The sequence below is a fragment of the Lissotriton vulgaris genome, chromosome 11 (genome assembly GCF_964263255.1).
Source record: "Lissotriton vulgaris chromosome 11, aLisVul1.2, whole genome shotgun sequence".
NCBI classification, from domain to species: domain Eukaryota; kingdom Metazoa; phylum Chordata; class Amphibia; order Caudata; family Salamandridae; genus Lissotriton; species Lissotriton vulgaris.
Window position 1 is genome coordinate 963,427,135 of NC_141699.1, and position 19,481 is coordinate 963,446,615.

General features: G+C 42.7%; 1 protein-coding gene across 1 annotated transcript in view; it reads right to left on the reverse strand.

Annotated features, from left to right (window-relative positions):
• LOC147683762 (arylacetamide deacetylase-like) overlaps positions 1-19,481 on the reverse strand; it is a 190,801-nt gene that overhangs the window by 42,579 nt on the left and 128,741 nt on the right. Inside the window, exons 3-4 of the mRNA XM_086944131.1 lie at positions 10,921-10,990; positions 9,837-10,008 (exon numbers count right to left, since the gene is read on the reverse strand). Of these exons, the coding sequence (XP_086800257.1) occupies positions 9,837-10,008; positions 10,921-10,990 (242 nt within the window). The remainder of the gene's footprint in view (positions 1-9,836; positions 10,009-10,920; positions 10,991-19,481) is intronic.

The window sequence follows — 19,481 nt, forward strand, 5'->3', positions numbered from 1 at the left end:
CCGCTTTGTGTAGTCTCTGTGCTACAACCTGTTTTAGAAAACCACCTGCGTTTGGAGAAAAGGCACGAGAAAGGATGATGATACAACAGCATGTCACTGACCTGATGAGCATAGAGTTAGACTCTGACATAGACTGAGTAATTGCCTATGTAAGGGCAAAAGGAGGGTCTGAGGTTCCGTGACGATTTGAACCCGTGTTTTCAATATTGTCGGAAATACATAATATTGGTATCAGTGAACCGCAAATGATCCATTTTGCATATCCTGGTGTTTTCGCTATGCTACGAGCAAGAGTACTCCTGTCACAAACATATTTCCGATCTACCATGGCATCCATCTTAGATCATGGCAGCCATTTTGTGTCTCTTGCCCTCACATACTCAATAACCTCTGATCACTTCATTTTGATTAAGGACACGTAGGCTTAGCCGGCGATTCACTTTTCTAGTGACACGTGCACCTTAGAACAGAACACGCTGTAGCTGCATGACTCGACAAAGGCTGCCTCCTCTGCCCGAGGCCAGTCCTGCTATACTGGTTCTCGTGTTCGTTGGCCTGATCATGATTAGGCAGCCGAAGCTGGTAGCCTTGCCCATTTACGACCCACAAACATCTCTTATCCTGCTTTTCTATCTTCTGCACCTGGCTCTGCTCCTTTCCTTCTGGGCCTTTATTAGGGGGAGGTAACGAAATTTACGATGAGGCGGTCCGGGTCTTGAATGAAAAGTTGACATGAGATTATGATGGAAAAGTGGGAACCCCTCGTTCGTAATGTTTTGACATCAGATATTGTCGACGATTCCTGTACAACGCCAAATATTTATTGTTTAGGACACAACGGTTTGGGAATGTACTAACATGTAAAGAATTTGCCCGAAGCCCAATTTTTAGTATATAAGGAGCAACCCTTTCTGTACAAATGGAACAGGCTCCTAGATACCTCCCATGTGTAGTTTCTGTGACTTCTGTGTCCCTGCAGTAATAAACGTTTGGTCTTTGACGCCACCATCGAGAAGCCCGTGTTTCTGTTTATTTGTGCACCAAGACAGGTGGAACTCCGGGGTCTTCGGGTGTTATCCCTGACACCTCTGGACGGAACCAAAAAGTCCAGAACTCCACGGTAAGATTCGGTATTTACCAAATTGGTATTTACCGATTCGGTATTTGCCATTCATTCCTATGAGCCTGGAGGCCCATAGGAATGAATGGCAATTACTGAATTGGTAAATACCAATTCGGTAAAATGGGCGACACATCCGAGGGTGCCAGGGTGTCACTTTGACACCCTGTTGCACCCCTGAATTGTGCTTGTGTGCAGAGTGGCACACATTCATGCCCTAAGGGCATGTATGTCTGCCACATGGCACAGTTGAAAATGCACAGATTTGCATTTTCAAAGGTATTCGTTATTTACCTTTAAACACACGGAAGGTACCAGAAGTCTAATTTACTTGGAACCTATAAAGTGTTCCACATGAATGATAGGATCAAACAAGGTTAATCCTAAAGAGAGACCTTTATGCAGGTAGAAACAGGAGAAAAGATACAGAATACAAAGGTGAAAAGTGTACCCATCAGCCCACTCATTAGTGGAACTTCTTCATCTGGGTTTTTTTGGAATCTGGTGTCCAATATGCCTCTCATCAGGACAAACCTGAGGCTGGCAAATCAAGGACCCAATGGTTGGATCCTCAACCACAGCAGATGACAGAGTGACAGGCTGGAGGGGCAAAGTTGCAGTGTTCAGAAATAGTGAAAAAATGAAAAGAAAAGGAAAATAATCCAAGTGGTTAAAAATACCTATCTTGATGTCATAGGAAAACTTTATTAGGTCTGTCCATCAAGGTGGTATGATTAAAAGCAGAGTGATAATAGCATGCAAGGAATTGCTATTCACCATTGAGAATTGGACATAGTCTGTAGATTTCCTATCACAGCACAAAAGGTAAGTGTTGCAGTAGTGCATCATAGGTCCTGACGAAAGCCTATCAAGGCTGAAACATGTTGACCAGATAACACTCATGGTGAATAGCAATTCCTTGCATGCTATTATCACTCTGCTTTTAATCTCTCTTTAGGATTAACCTTGTTTGATCCTATCATTCATGTGGAACACTTTATAGGTTCCAAGTAAATTAGACTTCTGGTATCTTCCGTGTGTTTAAATGTCTAGTTGGGGGACAAGGTACTAGTAGGTCTATAAAGACACCTTCCCCTTAGGCCCTCCATTACTCTTTGTTCTTTTGTTATTCGTTATTTACCACCAACTTATAGTTGGTGGTAAATACCGAATCCTAAAATGGGAAAAGCACTCATTTGAGTGCTCCCTACATTGCAAATTCGGTAATTTACCGATTCGGTATTTTAAGGAATCGGTAATTTACCGATTCCTTAAAATACCTAATCGGTAAATTACCGAATTTGCAATTTAGGCCACCTACATCTCAGTAGCCTAATACCGGTCGGTAACGGCTGAAATTCGGTAATTTCGGCCGTTACCGACCGGTATTGGGTGACCTACATCTGGCCCCAGGTTCTTGCTGGGTAAAAAGTATTTGAATTAAATAGATGGACTTCTTAAGGGGTAAAGTGCGCAGGTCCAGATTGACTAGACCATTAACTAGGTCTCTACTAACCAAATACAATGTTATATAGTCAATTTCTTTGTCTGTGATACAGTGCTTAGCAGCTATTATGTCTGACCTTATAATGGAACGGCATCGTCTCACCTACCTTATCCAATGAGTAACTTTATTAAGCAGCGCTTCGCTCGATTCTTCTAAGGCACAACCCACTTTGGGAATGTTTGTTATATCCATTTTATTGCTGGGCCCTCTTAGTGATCCCCAGGGACTGGCTTTGTTTTCCCGCCTCCAGGCTTTTCCCTTTTCATCAACAGAGCGCGGTCTCTCAAAATAAGAATTTGGACCAAACACCTCTGGGGAAACAGTTGCAGAGGTAAGTTCTGGCTCTGGGTATATTTCCCCTAAAACATTCCCGTCTTTGCGGAGTCGGCCCTGTGAACCCCAATCTATGTGTGGATTGGGAAGTAAGGTAAACCTCTCCCAGTTGGAAAAAGAGGGCATTGGAGTTTTAAAGTGCTGATAGTGCTGATGGTGTGTGATTGTTTTCAGGTTTGTTCTGGGGTGCAAAAATCATAGTTTGTGTGGAGATCCCTGAGCTCCTTAGTCCCTCTCCCATATCCTCCTAATCTCTACACAGCGTGTTGGTGTTACCCATATTCATCCCTCTGTTTGTACTTAGGCATTCCCTGCTAAGCTGGTCCGTGAGAGACCCTGTAGTTTTTCTCAGTGATAGTACCTCTAGAGTTAATTCCTTTACTGTTATTTTAAGATCATACTTTACCAGGTCTGTTCCCCTACATACTCCTAGACTCAGCCACATGGGCCACATAGTGGATATAATCTCAATAGTGGTCTTTTTGGGAGACACTTCCTCCTTGCATGTAGCAAGAGGGTCAAACCAATTTGTACATTCAATGTCCAAGGCAACTGTTCTCTCAATATTGGTGATCATATTACCATTTCCAGGAAAAGTACATGCAAGAACAGGGTCCGGCTACTCCCTGTTCCATAGATCACTAGAATGAGCAGAGCACATAGCTGTCCCATAGGGAGCTGGAACTTTGAGTGGTGACTTTTTCATCTTATTTTTTTGGTTGAAAATATATGCCATTTTCTGACCAGTGTTGTGTGGCTTCTTTTGACCGCTTATCAGGTTTTTACTTTTTCTATTATAGCCTCATAGCCCGCCGTAGAGGGCTATACCGGCTATTATAGGCCCTCTCCAGCGTTTAACTAGGGAGAGGGACTTTAATAGCCGGTATAGCCCAGCTACGAAGGGCTATAAGTCTATTAGAACATTCAGCCACTAGAGGGCAGAATGTTCTAACAAAAAAGAACAAAGTCTTATGGGAGCGTGAGGGGATTGAAATCCCCTCAGGGTCCCTGAAGCCTTTGTTCACAGCCAGAGATGTGAACAAAGAAACATTGGAATGCTGGAGCTCCATGCTTATACCAGCCATTATAAGCCCGGAGCACTCCATTGTTTTCAATGGAGCTCCCAACATTCCAATGTTCTAATATAGCCTTATAGCCCGCCATAGAGGGCTATACCGGCTATTAAAGGCCCTCTCCAGCGTTAAAGGCCCGAGCCGAAGGGGAGGGCCTTTAACAAGGGAGAGGGACTTTAATAGCGGCATAGCCCATCTACGAAGGGCTATAAGGCTATTAGAACATTCTGTCACTAGAGGACAGAATGTGCTAACAAAAAAACAAAGCCTTTTGGAAGCGTGAGGGGATTGGAATCCCCTCAGGTTCCCTGAAGCATTTGTTCACAGCCAGAGCTGTGAACAAAGAAACATTGGAATGTTGGAGCTCCATGCTTATACCAGCCATTATAAGCCCGGAGCACTCCATTGTTTTCAATGGAGCTCCCAACATTCCAATGTTCTAATAAGGTGTCTATGTCGTCCACTACGCAATTACCTGAAGCACTCGCAGCAGGCCATTTAACTTGTTTGGGGCATCATTTGGACTTCTCTTGGCTTTCCGTTTGCCCATCCTGCTAAAGCAGCTGAGTGACACTGGGACTGTAAACACAGTTAGCGAGGATGGCAGTAACGCTTCCCCATCAAAGGAGCTGCGTCTTCCCTTGCTAGATCTTCAAAGAAAGAAAAAGGGAAGAACAAGAGCAACTGTACTTGAATATGCGCTTGGTGACAAGGTCCCCCTCAAGAACCCTTTGTCCTCGAACAGACACCAATGGAGGTGGCCCAGCCTCCTCCGGGCTCTGATGGGCGCCAAGGAGCCACGCTCTCAATTGAATGCACCACCAGGTGCGTAGGCAATCTCAGGAGACTGGGGAGTCTGGATGGCGTAGACCTCCCCGGCCCGATGTCGCTGGTAAAGGGCAGGAGCTGGTGGGGCTGAGTACATAGGTCACGTGGCCGCAATGTCAATTTAATGCACCTCCAGGCAAGCAGGCAACCTCAGGGGACCGGAGATTCAGGGAGGGTATTCCTCCCCCGGCCCGATGTCTCCAGTAAAGTGCATGAGCAGGCGGGATGTAGTATTTTCACAATATTTTTCACTATATTTTAGGGCGAAATTCATCCTTGTGTCATTTTTTGGCGAAAGGATGCATTTCGACAAAAGCACCGCAAAGAACACCCTCTCACTCTCTGTTCTTTCAGTGCATTTGCAGTGATAATTAGAAATGTGTGCCACATTTTTAACAGCAAATGGACAGTATTTATGTGAAGTGACTTAATGCATAATTTATGAATTGCTCATCATAGGCGTGGTGCGCAATTCTTAAAATGACTCGAATGACGCTGTTGTAATCTAAATTTCTCCCAGGTCTAATGTTCTGTTGAATGTACATAGGATCGCTCATGAGAGGAGATCTAGAAAAGGGTTTTGACTTAAAGATTTATTTTTGAGAGATAAGTCTGACCTTACCTCTCACTTACAAATGAATATTTTTTCTTTGCCATTTAGGGAGAAATATCTCAATGCTTGTTTTAGTTTGATAACCAAAAAAAGCTACCCCACAAGCTAATGCCGTCAATTAATACATTGTCTTTGAGTTATGGCTGAAAACAATTGGGAAGTAAGCTCTACTAAAACGTTGGACATCATGGGCATTTTTACAAAAGTATCTCAGGAGAACGGGCTTGTGAAAATTCAAGAAATATCCTTGCTGATGGCATCTCATGTGAAAATTAATTGCTAGGGCTTCCTTCAGATTCAAAAGTCACTCAAGGTACCGGCAGGAGCTTTTGCAGGAAGAACATCTTCTGCAAGACATTTTGTGCTTCAACCAGTAATAATGGAGGTTTCACTGATAATATATCAATGTTAAAAATATAGAAGTAAAAAATATGGATGCAAAAATATGGAATGCAAAAATATTTAATACTTAAACAGGTAAGTACAAAAATATTGAAAAAACTATCAATGTAAAAAAACGATAGTAGTACAAAATATTGAATTTTACACACATATATATATATATATATATATATATATATATACATATACATATAAAATAAAATAATAAATGTTAAATATGTTAAATAATAAGATGTATATGAAAAAATAAAGTACATTCAATATATAAAAGAAATATAATAAATATATGTCATTAAAAATAGTTAAACACACATACCTAATAATTCATATATATTTACTTTAAAACAATTAATAAACTATTAATTTTCATTTATTTGATCATTTTAAACTTATATACAAATTTACAAATATATATATATATATATATATATATGACGGAAAAATCATTTCGAAGAAAAGATCAGAGGCCACAAGGGGGGATCCGAGCAAAACACAACTTTATTCCATCAGACCCCAGCGGCGGCGGATGCATTTCGGCGTAGTCGCCTTCCTCAGCGCCCTTTCGCTGTAAAGAACACACCCCGTACTAACTCCTCCTGTGTAAAATACTTAATTGCACCTGGGTCTCCTCCCCCATGCCGTCTGCACACCAATAGAAGTTCGTGAAGAAATGAAGCGAACTGCAAATCCCAACAGGCACTATGTTGGCAACGTCAGGTAGGTGGTGTGGGGGAGTGAGTAACATCATTGGATGGGCGCAAGTTCAGGTGAGTCTGGTGGGTCTAGAGTCAGATGAAACAGGCGTGTCTGCCCTGGGTCCCCTTGCATACTGCAGTAGCCTGTTGCTCCAAATCGCACACCGAGTGGGGGCAGTCGAATGCGCGACTTGAATTGCCCCACAGAGATAGAATACCTCAGTCCATTCAGGGCTAATTGAAGTTCCAGGCGGACTCACGGGATTACCGATACCTCGGTCATGAAAGTTGCTGCACGCAGCGGGTCGCCAGTTGAATCCCGGGTCTCTTGTCACTGCAGGGCCTCCGTGCTGTGTATCTGGCAAACACAGAAACAATGACGGAAAAATCCTTTCGAAGAAAAGATCAGAGGCCACAAGGGGGGATCCGAGCAAAACACAACTTTATTCCATCAGACCCCAGCGGCGGCGGATGCATTTCGGCGTAGTCGCCTTCCTCAGCGCCCTTTCGCTGTAAAGAACACACCCCGTACTAACTCCTCCTGTGTAAAATACTTAATTGCACCTGGGTCTCCTCCCCCATGCCGTCTGCACACCAATAGAAGTTCGTGAAGAAATGAAGCGAACTGCAAATCCCAACAGGCACTATGTTGGCAACGTCAGGTAGGTGGTGTGGGGGAGTGAGTAACATCATTGGATGGGCGCAAGTTCAGGTGAGTCTGGTGGGTCTAGAGTCAGATGAAACAGGCGTGTCTGCCCTGGGTCCCCTTGCATACTGCAGTAGCCTGTTGCTCCAAATCGCACACCGAGTGGGGGCAGTCGAATGCGCGACTTGAATTGCCCCACAGAGATAGAATACCTCAGTCCATTCAGGGCTAATTGAAGTTCCAGGCGGACTCACGGGATTACCGATACCTCGGTCATGAAAGTTGCTGCACGCAGCGGGTCGCCAGTTGAATCCCGGGTCTCTTGTCACTGCAGGGCCTCCGTGCTGTGTATCTGGCAAACACAGAAACAATGACGGAAAAATCCTTTCGAAGAAAAGATCAGAGGCCACAAGGGGGGATCCGAGCAAAACACAACTTTATTCCATCAGACCCCAGCGGCGGCGGATGCATTTCGGCGTAGTCGCCTTCCTCAGCGCCCTTTCGCTGTAAAGAACACACCCCGTACTAACTCCTCCTGTGTAAAATACTTAATTGCACCTGGGTCTCCTCCCCCATGCCGTCTGCACACCAATAGAAGTTCGTGAAGAAATGAAGAAGTAACATAAAATCTAATTAAAACAACATTATATTATAAATTAAAACATGAAACCATTTACACATTTTCAAACTTAAATTTCCCACTCCAGTGAGTTGAACAGTAGGGAAAGTGTTACATAGCGGAGGGGTAAAATTACTATTCCCACTCAAGGGAGTGCAAAGGTAGGGAAAGTGTTGGCTAGCGGAGGGGTAGAAATTACTATTCTCACTCCAGTGAGTGCAACAGTAGGGAAAGTGTTCGGTACAACACAGTATATGATAACCATCAATGCAGAGATACCCCACAGCCAACCCCTGTACACACCATCCCCTATTCCCCCAATTCAAGGACCAACGAAAACGTGCAAGGTTTTATATTTGCCCAGAATCTCCGACAGCTCTAAGTCACTATCTCTCCACAGTGATCTCTCATGCTGCGTTGTGAGTTTGAATAGGAATAGATATTTCCAACTCAATATTCTGTCTCAGCACCATAATGGAGCAAAGAATTAAGTAAAATGTTGCAAAATCTGCATAATCTGAAATTTCTGCATTTTGTGTGCATGAAAAATATTTAACTCAGTCTTACTTGTGAACAACACAGGTTGTTTTATTGCTCCTGAAATACATACATAGTACAGAAGGAATGACAATAGTTGTGCTTTCTCTTCTCAATACTCCATGTGGAGGAGCAAATGCAGTGGTTGTGCATAATAGAGTGGGTGTTTCATAATGTATGGATAGTGAACAGACTCATTAAAATGACGGTCATGTTTTCCCATACATCTACTCTATAACAGTGACACAGGTGCCCGGGCACAATGGTCCTTCTGGAAGTATTAAGTGTGCACCACCAAAAAAGTGGTGTACAGAAATTTGACCATCTGGCCATCTTTCCTGAGAAAGTAAAAAGTGTCTAGTAGCCCTCCAGAATTGATCACCCCACCATGTAGATGTGCAGTGAAAGGCTGCACTCCTCTGTAGGATGGAATCCATGCCACATTCCAAAGACAGGCCAGTGATGTGCTTGTGGGTGCAGTTTGTAGCCACAACCATCACAACAGGTGTCTTTAATAAGTGCCTTAAGAACCCAAATGTCCATAGACTACCTGCTTAATATCTCACATTTGTGAGGGCACCACCACTTTCAGTCTCAATAGTTCTCTTTCCAACACACGCGCAACTCTTAAGGCATCACACCACCTTGGTAACCGAGCAGCCATAAATTCCAATATGAAGGGATTTGGTCAATCTGAGGTGCAGAATTCTTGGTAACTCTGAGCCTCTGTTATGTAATGTTATGTGTTTATTTGTATAGAGCACAACTCACCCCGGAGGGTTTCTTGGTGCTGAAAGCAGGAGTAGCAAAGGCCAAGCCTGGGTCGAGGCCAGTCAAAGAGCCTTATCTTCAGTTTCTTGCAGAAGAACTGAGGAGATGGCTCTGATGTGCATAGGCAGTTTATTCCAGGCTTTGGAAGCAAGGTAGGAGACAAATGTCAGGTGGATGTGGTTCTGCGTATTCAATGTCTTTGTGCAAGTAGTATTCTGACTGAGCTTAGGTGTCTGGTATATTGGAAATGAGAACTGGGAATGTTTGTAGAAAATGGGTTTGCACTTGAATTCCTACATGCTCTTCTCACTTCCCACTTCTAGTCCTTTCCCCCCTTGTGTTTTTCACCAGTTTCTTCCTGCTAAGATCTCCACAGGGAAGACCCTCAGATGTGAAATATTTCTTCAAGTTCGTAATACTGATTCAGCCACCATTATTATGTTTATGTCCAAATCGGAATTATCACATTTCTTGTAACGAGGCCTTTGAAGTTTTCCCTTTAGTTCAATTAAAGAGTTAATTCATGTCATTGTAGACATCATTGTGCTTCTATTGTTGGGAACAGTTCTAATCTGCACCAGGTACACAAAAGGAGGGTACATACTGTTGCAAACCATGTCAGTTCTTGCAGTGTGTAATTGGCTCTATTACAACATAAGAATTCTTTTTGCTTATAAGTGACAATCTCATACCTGTTGTGTCACAGCAGCAGCCAAGTTTCCACCAGCACTGTCCCCTGACACACAAATTCTTTCTGGATCAACATTGTACAGGTGAAGAATTCCTTTTTGTAGAAAATACTTTGTAACAGCATATGCATCTTCAAATGGTGCTGGAAAATGATGAGCGGGTGCTAACCGGTAGCTGCAAGAGAAATAATGTGTTAATTCAATATCTTTGGTAGACTACCAGATACCACACAGTTCCATGTGTGGTTATGTAACCCCAAGCTCAAATGAAGTAATAGATTGCAGAAATTCAGATGGCTTTTTTAAATTTATAGTTGTTGTCATTCCTTTCTGACAAAAAGAGATCAAATCTAAACTTTTTTGTTTTGTAATTATAGTTCAATGTTTATGAAAAATGTGTTAATTAGTCATTTGGAGCATAGCAATCGAATACATTGGTGTTATATTTTCAATCCTTTTGTAAAGTCACAATGTGAAAGTATCACCAAGAGTTGTACGCATACATTCGAAATCGGCAGTTTTGTAAAAAGTCATGCCGCAATAGGAGGGCAAAATAAAATGATAATAACATTATGTTAATATCATTTTATGTTTTCCTTTCTTTTACTGCTTCAAGGCAGTGGGGCAACGCTCCTCCGCCTTAGTAGAGGAGCCACAACTGAGAGTCTTGAACTGGCACATTTTAATAGTGAGTGCAGTGCACGAGTCATACGTTTAAGTAATTAACCACATCGCTGCGGCGGTTATTCCGCCGCAGCGCTAAGTGGGCGGGGCGGGCGCTCGGCGGCCGCATGCTGGTGACAGAACCGCTCCGTCACCAGCCGCGGTTGGGCTGTGCTTGTGAGGGAGCGGTTCCGTCATGGCCCCGCCCGCTCAATCGAGCGCGTCGCGCAGGCGCAAAATCAGCACCGCGCAGGCGCGGCGGCAGGGCCATGACGGAACCGCTCCATCATCAGCACAGCCCAACCGCAGCTGATGACGGAGCCGTTCCGTCATCAGCATCGAACGGGTTAATTGGAAAGCCACAGTTTGTATCATAATAAAACACGAGTCCACATTTTGAAAACATCAAAAACAAAATACTTACTCAACTGACACAGCTACTGTGTTCAGCTTGTGCGCAACCCATCTCATGAGAAGATCGCATGGCTTCATGGCTGCAATTCAATAAGGTAAATCATAAGAAAAATGCTTAACTAGAAGGTTTGAAAATAATGATGCACAACTTCGAAACAATGCCTATATATTAGGATTATTTCAATATTGCTATTTAAAGTTATACAGTTAATTGTGATAGTAACATAATTATATGGTTTTGTGAGGTAAGTGATATATAAACTAGATACAGTTAAATAAATTGTCAAATAATTATGGTTGTGCAAAGTTATTTTTTTAAAGAGTGTAGTCTCATAAAGCTTCCTGTCCCACTGTTGTTTGTCGTTTCCTTTCTGACATCCCACTTTATGGTTTTTATTCTCGTCCATGAAGCAGAGAGATTTTTTGCATGTGCATGACATGTTTAGCCTTCTCTTGCTAGTAGTCTGGAACCATGTCTCACCTGTCACCCACAGGCATTTTGAGTTAAAGTTAATATTTGGATTGGAATTGGCTCAAGAGTGATATAAAACAAATGTTATTATCGCAAAATTATACTTGCGAAATTCCTAATTTTCACACTAAAGTCCAACTGTACTGGAGCTTTTCAACCTTCATGTATGTTTCAGATTTTTTGAATAAAAAATTCAAACAGAAGCCTGCAAAATTAAAAATATCTTTGTGACCTTCAAATACAACAAAAAACATAAATTAGGCTAACTTGTATATGAAAATTGTCAGAAAATACAAAATCTGAGAATGTTAAACATATCACAGACTCCTATAAAGCTCTTTTATATCTTCTGTATTGGGCAAGATTAAACAATCAGACCATCTAAGGCTCAAAAGTGTAAAAGAACATTTGAACACTTTTACATACAATTCCATAGTTGGCCTCCCCATTTGAATATATTTGTATATGTCTTCACACCTGAACTGCATTATTTGCTCTACCAAGGATATTTGGAACATCTCAGTTATCAATTTTCCTATTCTAGGTTGATAATCATGCTTGTTGCAGACAATATGGCATTCATACTCCACATGTTCTGCTATTTTTTTGCTGCACAAAGACAATTTAAATATTAACTCATATTTTTCAAATATTTTATAAAGATGCAGGAGAGATTTCCCAATTAACTTCTTTTTGCCATTCCAAGCTTATAAATGTGCCTGGAAGTAATTTGTTGACTTAGGCAGAACTAAAGAAAATCCAACTATTCTAGCATGATCATTTACCCCCTATTCTGATGAGGGTTTACTTACAAAAAAACATGGGTTAAAGTACACATTTTAATCATCTCTTCCAAATAATTGTACGATGTTAAAAAGGTATTTGAGATCCAGTAATATGCTGGGAAAACATCAGAAAATTAAAGGTGTTTTATAACCTCTGGAATGTGGAGGACGTGATGATCACCTCCTCCCCATTACGTCTGGAATGTGGAGAATTTGAACACTCCAGGAGAAAAACATTGTGGTGCTTGTACCAATGTCTCTTCAAACAATGATTTTGGAACATAAGAAAAGAGTTTCCCTCACATCCTGAAATTATTTTATTTTAAATCATAGACATGCAGTGTAGGAGCATCTAAATTATTGCTGCAGTATTTTGGGACGTTAGAACAGTAGCTCCACAATTATATATTGGCCTGGAATTTATAGTTTTTGGCATTACCTTTCAGGCATTGGCTGCCACCATGAAATATCAATATTGGAAGAAATTAAAATACCAAGTCAGGTTTTGCTAATCTCAATTCTCTTTTCATAGGAAGAAAAATAAATGTTCACATCAAGGGTTTCTCTATTCTTTTATTACCAGTTTTCATCGGGAGAAAGCTTTTCCATCAGACCTAGAATTATGAATTAGAGCCTGCCTTAAATTACAGAATCTAGTTGTACTCCGTCAGGGCGATGAAAAAAAAGGCACTGTTGCATTGGCAAAGTACTCCTCCACATTTAAAGATGTCTGTTAGTCTTGCAGACATCTGTAGTCATTGGGAGCAACCACCATCATGGTGGTTCCTATCAGTTTGCTAACAGTTTGGCAGCTTTCTCTGATGAATAAAAAACATATATCACTGACTGTCCACTCTAAATCGGGCATATGGTGTTATATCTAAACCTTATTCGACCCATACTCCATACTCGATCGGGCATAGGAGGAGTATGTTTGTGATGTGCCGCAGTAGACTCTGTTGCTGACATATTTAAGGTCTAAATTCTCTCCTTAAGCGGCATACTGTAATAGCGATATACACTTTTTTTTTGACGCAGATACCTAGCTTCACGTCATTTGTAGTCCCATTTGTACAATTTGTGACCATATCATCTCAAAATTATGTCATATTGACTGATGAATGAACATAGGGCAGATAAGTACAATGTAAAGCTGCACCTTATCCTTGCTACCACCACTCCATTTAAGAGCCACTTAAATTATTTACAGTTTCCAGACACATTCAGAAAGCCCATAACAGGCTTCAAAGTGAAATTCAATAATGGGGTTTCTCAAGTAATATATATATATATATATATTCAATGAAAAAACCATTGGTTTTAGGCCATATATAGTTAGGGATTTGCATTTACAAAACCTTATTTTACTCGCATAAAACCATTGAAATTCCATATATAGTTATAAGCGCTAACTATATATCGCGCACCCGCAATCCACTGCTGATGATGTCACATATTACATCATTCATGACATGGTCAGTGACATCACTGATGACATCACTGATGACATCTCAAATGACATCACTGATGACATCACTGATGACAACATCCAGTGACTGTATGTTTCTGTAAAGTTAAAATATGTCTTACATATTGAAGAATGAGTGGATGTATAAGTGTCTGGATGAAGGATTTAGTAGGTGCATGACTGACTGTATGAGTGAGTGATTAAATGTGTCTCACTGAGTGCATGGGTTAGTGACTAAACTGTCTTAATTTGTGCATCATTATGTCTGTTGTTCTGTAAACTGTTGCATGTGTTGATAAGTAGCTATATGAGTAACTATATGGGTTATTGATTGGTTGCCCAAGTATTTGTATGGGAGACTGAGTGTGTGTGTGGGTGGCTGGGAGGTGTATGACTCTGTGCATAGATGTGTGAGCAGTTGATTCACTAGATGTATGGTTTCAAAATTGCATGTGGAAACAGCTGTATGGGCGGTTGACTGTGTGCATGAGTGTATTGGTGAGTGAATGGATATCTCAGTGCTACATGTCAAAGTAAGTACATATGTAAAACACAGTACATGTGAGAGTTGACATATATATAAATAACTGTGCATAAGAGCCAGTGAATGTGTGAGTGGCTGTATGGATCATTGTGAACTTGTATCAGGGATTGTATAAGAGAGTAAATATGTGTTAGTATATGTTTGAATAAGTAAAGTTTGTATAACTGTATAGTTGAGGAAATGGAGGTGTGATTGATTCTTTGCATGACGGACTAGGTGTGTGAGTAACTCCATGGATGAGTGACAGTCTGTGAGTGTCTGTTTACACTGATTGTATCTAAGGTTATATTAGAGTCTGAAGAGGTTCATCGTATTATCACATGAATGATATCATCAGTGATGTGATCAGTAATGTCAAATGAGATGTCATCAGTGATGTCATTTGAGATGTCATCAGTGATGTCATTTGAGATGTCATCAGTGATGTCATCAGTGATGTCACTGACCATGTCATGAATGATGTAATATGTGACATCATCAGCAGTGGATTGCGGGTGCGCGATATATAGTTAGCGCTTATAACTATATATGGAATTTCAATGGTTTTATGCGAGTAAAATAAGGTTTTGTAAATGCAAATCCCTAACTATATATGGCCTAAAACCAATGGTTTTTTCATTGAATTTTCAAGGTTTTGTAAATGCAAATTCCTAACTATATATCCACTATAATCTATGGTTTTTTCTGTGAATTTCATTGGTTTTTTAATAGCAAATATGAAAAGCTTTAAAATGTCAAGTACGTGATAGATAAAAACATTTTCGTATTTATGCACGCTGATGTGCTTTGAACGCTGCACCCCCCCCTCCCCTCTTTTGTCTTAGTAGTACTCTCTCTTTGCAGATACTGAAGGGTAGTTAACGCAGGCCTTTACCCCCGTTGTAATCCGACGTGCCTGCTTGTCTCTCCATTTGATTGATTGTTGTCCAAGCATTTACTGTTTTAGAATTGGTTCTCTTTGGATCATTCTCTATTTACAAACAAGCACAAAGTCGCAATACTCTGTTTAGTCTTTGCAGATAGTGAAAAATCGTGTAAAAAAATAAAAGTAATCGAGCAAAATCAGTAGGCCACTAATTGGATCTCTTTTTGACCTCGCTAAAATAGAAATATTAGGAACAACCCTTCATGAGAAATACGAAAATAGTGAGATGAACTGAGCTCCACACCATGAGGGCTGCAAGACAACTCGGCTCCATCACCCATCCCGCACAAAATAACGACAAACCCTATGCAAATATTAAAAATATAGACAACACACCAGCAAAGAAACAGGGTAAAACATTTTATTAAAAAACTATTTACATAACGTTGGTTTATAAGATGATGTCAGTAGTGGACCGATGTGTGAATAGGTCGAAAGCAGCACAAGGCTCCAAGATCCGGATGGCAAGCTCCTGGATGTTGGGTGCCATAGTTCAGAGTTCTGAGTTTGAGCCTTTTTCAATGCCTGTGCTTTGTTGAATCAAAATGGCGGCTTGACACAAAGCTGACTCAAGCGTTGCTACTGATGCTATGCAGACCAAAACTGGTTTTCAGTTTGTACATTTTTCTAGATTTTTCAATCCAAGTTTGGTTGACTTTGTAGAACGATGGCTTCAAATTTTCAACATACGGTGTGGTGGCGCTGACTGGGAGGGGCCGCTTCGCTCCTGCCCCCTCCCCAAGTAAGATTTTCATACGTGAAAGTACGTTAATGGTTTTGGTCCCTGAGTTGCTTCGATGTCACTGCCATTCTCAAATGGCATAAGTTCTGGATGTTGGGTGCCATAGTTAAGAGTTCTGAGCAGCGCTTGTAACACTGTCTGAAGCTTATTTCCACCTACTGCAGCTTCACTATTCTCAAAGTAAGTGAGTGTCGTTTATGGACCTGACTGCATTAGAAAACAATGTGATATGTTACCTTCCTAAACAGCTTGACGGAGGCCCCTGAGGGGCGGTGTGATGGCCATGGACTCGGAGAAGACGCTTGGCTCCGACACCCTCCCCAAGTCTTATAGCACTGGTGTAGCCTGAGATCGCCCCCGACATAGGCGGCCGGCTCCCGGGGTCCGGCGGAACTTTTTGCCTTTTGATGACTCTTCAATTCTGAACCTTGTCCCATCCAGCTGAGTTGCGCCCACTCTTGCGGCTACAGCGTCTTGCCCACCATCCAGCTGAATTGCGCCCACTCTTGCGGTGCAGCGATAGGCGGCTGCCACAGGACTCTCAAAATGGCGGCCGGCTCTTCGGTTTTGGGCCTGGTCCACTAAAATGGCCCTGGGACACCTTGGAACTCGGACGCTTCCCTGATAGGGCTTGGGTCCCATTCTCGAAAGCGTCCCCTCAGCCGTGAAGATTCTACAAAAGTCTTGGGGGCCCCCGACTCCCGCAGGCTTCTGGTGGGGAGCGGCTGCCATGTCTGCTCGTGGAATGGCCACGACGGAGCTACGAGATGGTAGTGCTCTCATGCTGACGCCAGCTTTAGTCTGAAACATCCAGAAACACTGTAGACTACCAATTCGATCAGTTCCGGTAGCGCCCCAACATGACCCGGAAGAGAAGAACTTGCCCTCCCCTCTTTGACTGATGGTTCTTGTTGCCTGTCCCCTCTGTTGTCATTTAACAGAACTTTTTGGACTGCTGAAAGGGGTTGTGTTCCGAACGCTGGTTGGTGGAGACATTTTGACTATATTCTTGACCTACGTTGTCGCGTAATGCGTTATATGACACGCCGCGTTACCGCACCCGGAAGTGATCCGAGGCGCGGCGCGCAGCGCGTAACGTAAGCATAACAGGTCATGTGACTTGTTAATAAAACTTTTCATTGGTTCATTTTACTTTTGTTAATTTAATGATGAAAAGCTTGGTCATATGACCTAAAAATTACGCTTTTTATTGTTTTCGAACAATATATTTTTTTCAAACATATGTTATAATATTCCAGGCTAATGTACTTTCCCGGAAAATTTACAACTGTCTTGTAAGTAAAATATATTCCTTTTTCGAGAAAAAGGGCATTTCTTCCTTCCATGACGGAGCCGTTGAGTAAAAGAGATTCGGCCTGCTGTCTTAGTCGCCGATACGCCTGATTATCAGATTCTTATCGATCACTTTATATTGCAGACATGAAAAACACAACTGCCCTTAAGTATTTATCTTTACTGCGTTCCTACATATTATACCTTTTATCCGTCATGTAATTGGACTGCTTTATTTCACTTGCCTTTACTGATTCGAAAACAGTGACTAAAAGTAAAAACTTTACCAATGTAAATACTACTACCGTGTTTTGTTTTAAAAACCTTTATTGTGAAAATGTCAGTATACAAATACGGGCCTATAACCACGTGGGCCGGCCACGGAGCAAACTGAAATCGTATATGATGAGGAGACATTTACACTGTAGAAGAACGTAACGAGCGGGCCATTAGGTTGCAAGAACAAAGGTGTCTAACAGTTGCGGAATCGGTGGACGTACATTTTGTAATTAAAATACGACAGGGCCACTTACAATAACATTTTCTAGATATACATTTGCGGGCAAGGAGTTACGAGTCCCATTTATACCGGCGCCATTTTGGGCGAGGCCGGGCAGGTCCAAGATATAGTCAAAATGTCTCCACCAACCATCGGCCAGACCAGAACCCCTTTCGGCCCTTTATGCTACAAGATGGTGTCTTCCATTCAGAAAATATTGTTGGCAGCATTTTGAAAGGAAACAGAAACAGCCGTTCTCCTAGTGAGTTTCACATTGTTACATTTAGGAAGAATGTTGAAGAGTAGTATGTGGAAAATCTGAAGCCATTTTTCTACAAACTCTCAATCAGACTTGGATGGAAAAAAAAACCTGAAGAATGTACAAACTGAAAACCAATTTGTGTCTGTATAGCATCAACAGTAACGCTTGAGTCAGCTTTGTGTCAAGCCGCCATTTTCATTCAATCAATAGCGTCCCCCTGCACTCATTCAGGGACCTGGTCGTGTCTTCAGATGAAACGGATTGTAGGAAAAGAAGCAGAAAGGAAAAGGAAAAAAGTTCCACCGGACCTCGGGAGCCGGCCGCCTATGTCATGTGCCACCTTTGGCCACACCAGGGCAATAGTGAAGCTGCAGCAGGTGCAAATAAGCTTCAGACATTCTTACAAGCACTGCTCAGAACTCTCAACTGAGGCACTCAACATCCAGGACTTGCCATTCGGATCTTGGCGCCTTGTGCTGGTTCCGACCTATTCACACATCGGTCCACTACTGACATCACCTCATAAGCCAACGGGGCACCCCACGCCGACTTTCGGCGCAGCATTGTAGGATGGCCACACCAGTGCGGCAATTTGCTGGACACCACCTCGGTGCCATCCGGATCTCGGCGCGTTCGAGTCACTGTACCGCAACAGTGACCGCAACTCAGCTGGACACGCCGTCTTTCGGCGCAGCATTGTAGGATGGCCACACCAGTGCGGAAATTTGCTGGACACCACCTCGGTGCCATCCGGATCTCGGCGCGTTCGAGTCACTGTACCGCAACAGTGACCGCAACTCAGCTGGACACGCCGTCTTTCGGCGCAGCATTGTAGGATGGCCACACCAGTGCGGCAATTTGCTGGACACCACCTCGGTGCCATCCGGATCTCGGCGCGTTCGAGTCACTGTACCGCAAGAGCGGGAGAAACTCAGCTGGACACGCCGTCTTTCGGCGCAGCATTGTAGGATGGCCACACCAGTGCGGCAATTTGCTGGACACCACCTCGGTGCCATCCGAATCTCGGCGCGTTGTGCTGCCTTCGGCCTATTCGCACATCGGTCCGCTACTGACGCCGCCTCACGTGCCAACGGATTTTCTACGCTTTTTGTAGCCCTATGCCGCATAACAGGTCATGTGACTTGTTTATAAAACTTTTCATTGGTTCATTTTACTTTTGGTTTCCTAAAGATGGAAGGCTTGGTCATATGACCTAAAAATAACACTTTTCATTGGTTTAGAACATTTTTTTTTCCCAAACGATGAAAGCCCCACCTTGTTTCTGGATCATTCAGACTGAAGCTGGCGTCACCATGAGAGCACCACCATCTCGTGGCTCCGTCGTGGTCATTCCGCGAGCAATCATGGCAGCCGCTCCCCACCGGAAGCCTGCGGGAGTCGGGGGCCCCCAAGACTTTTGTAGAATCTTCACGGCTGAGGGGACGCTTTTCGAGAATGGAGCCCAAGCCCTAGCAGGCAAGCGTCCGAGTTCCAAGGTGTCCCAGGGCCATTTCAGTGGACCAGGCCCAAAACCGAGGAGCCGTCCGCCATTTTAAGAGCCATGTGGCAGCCGCCTATCGC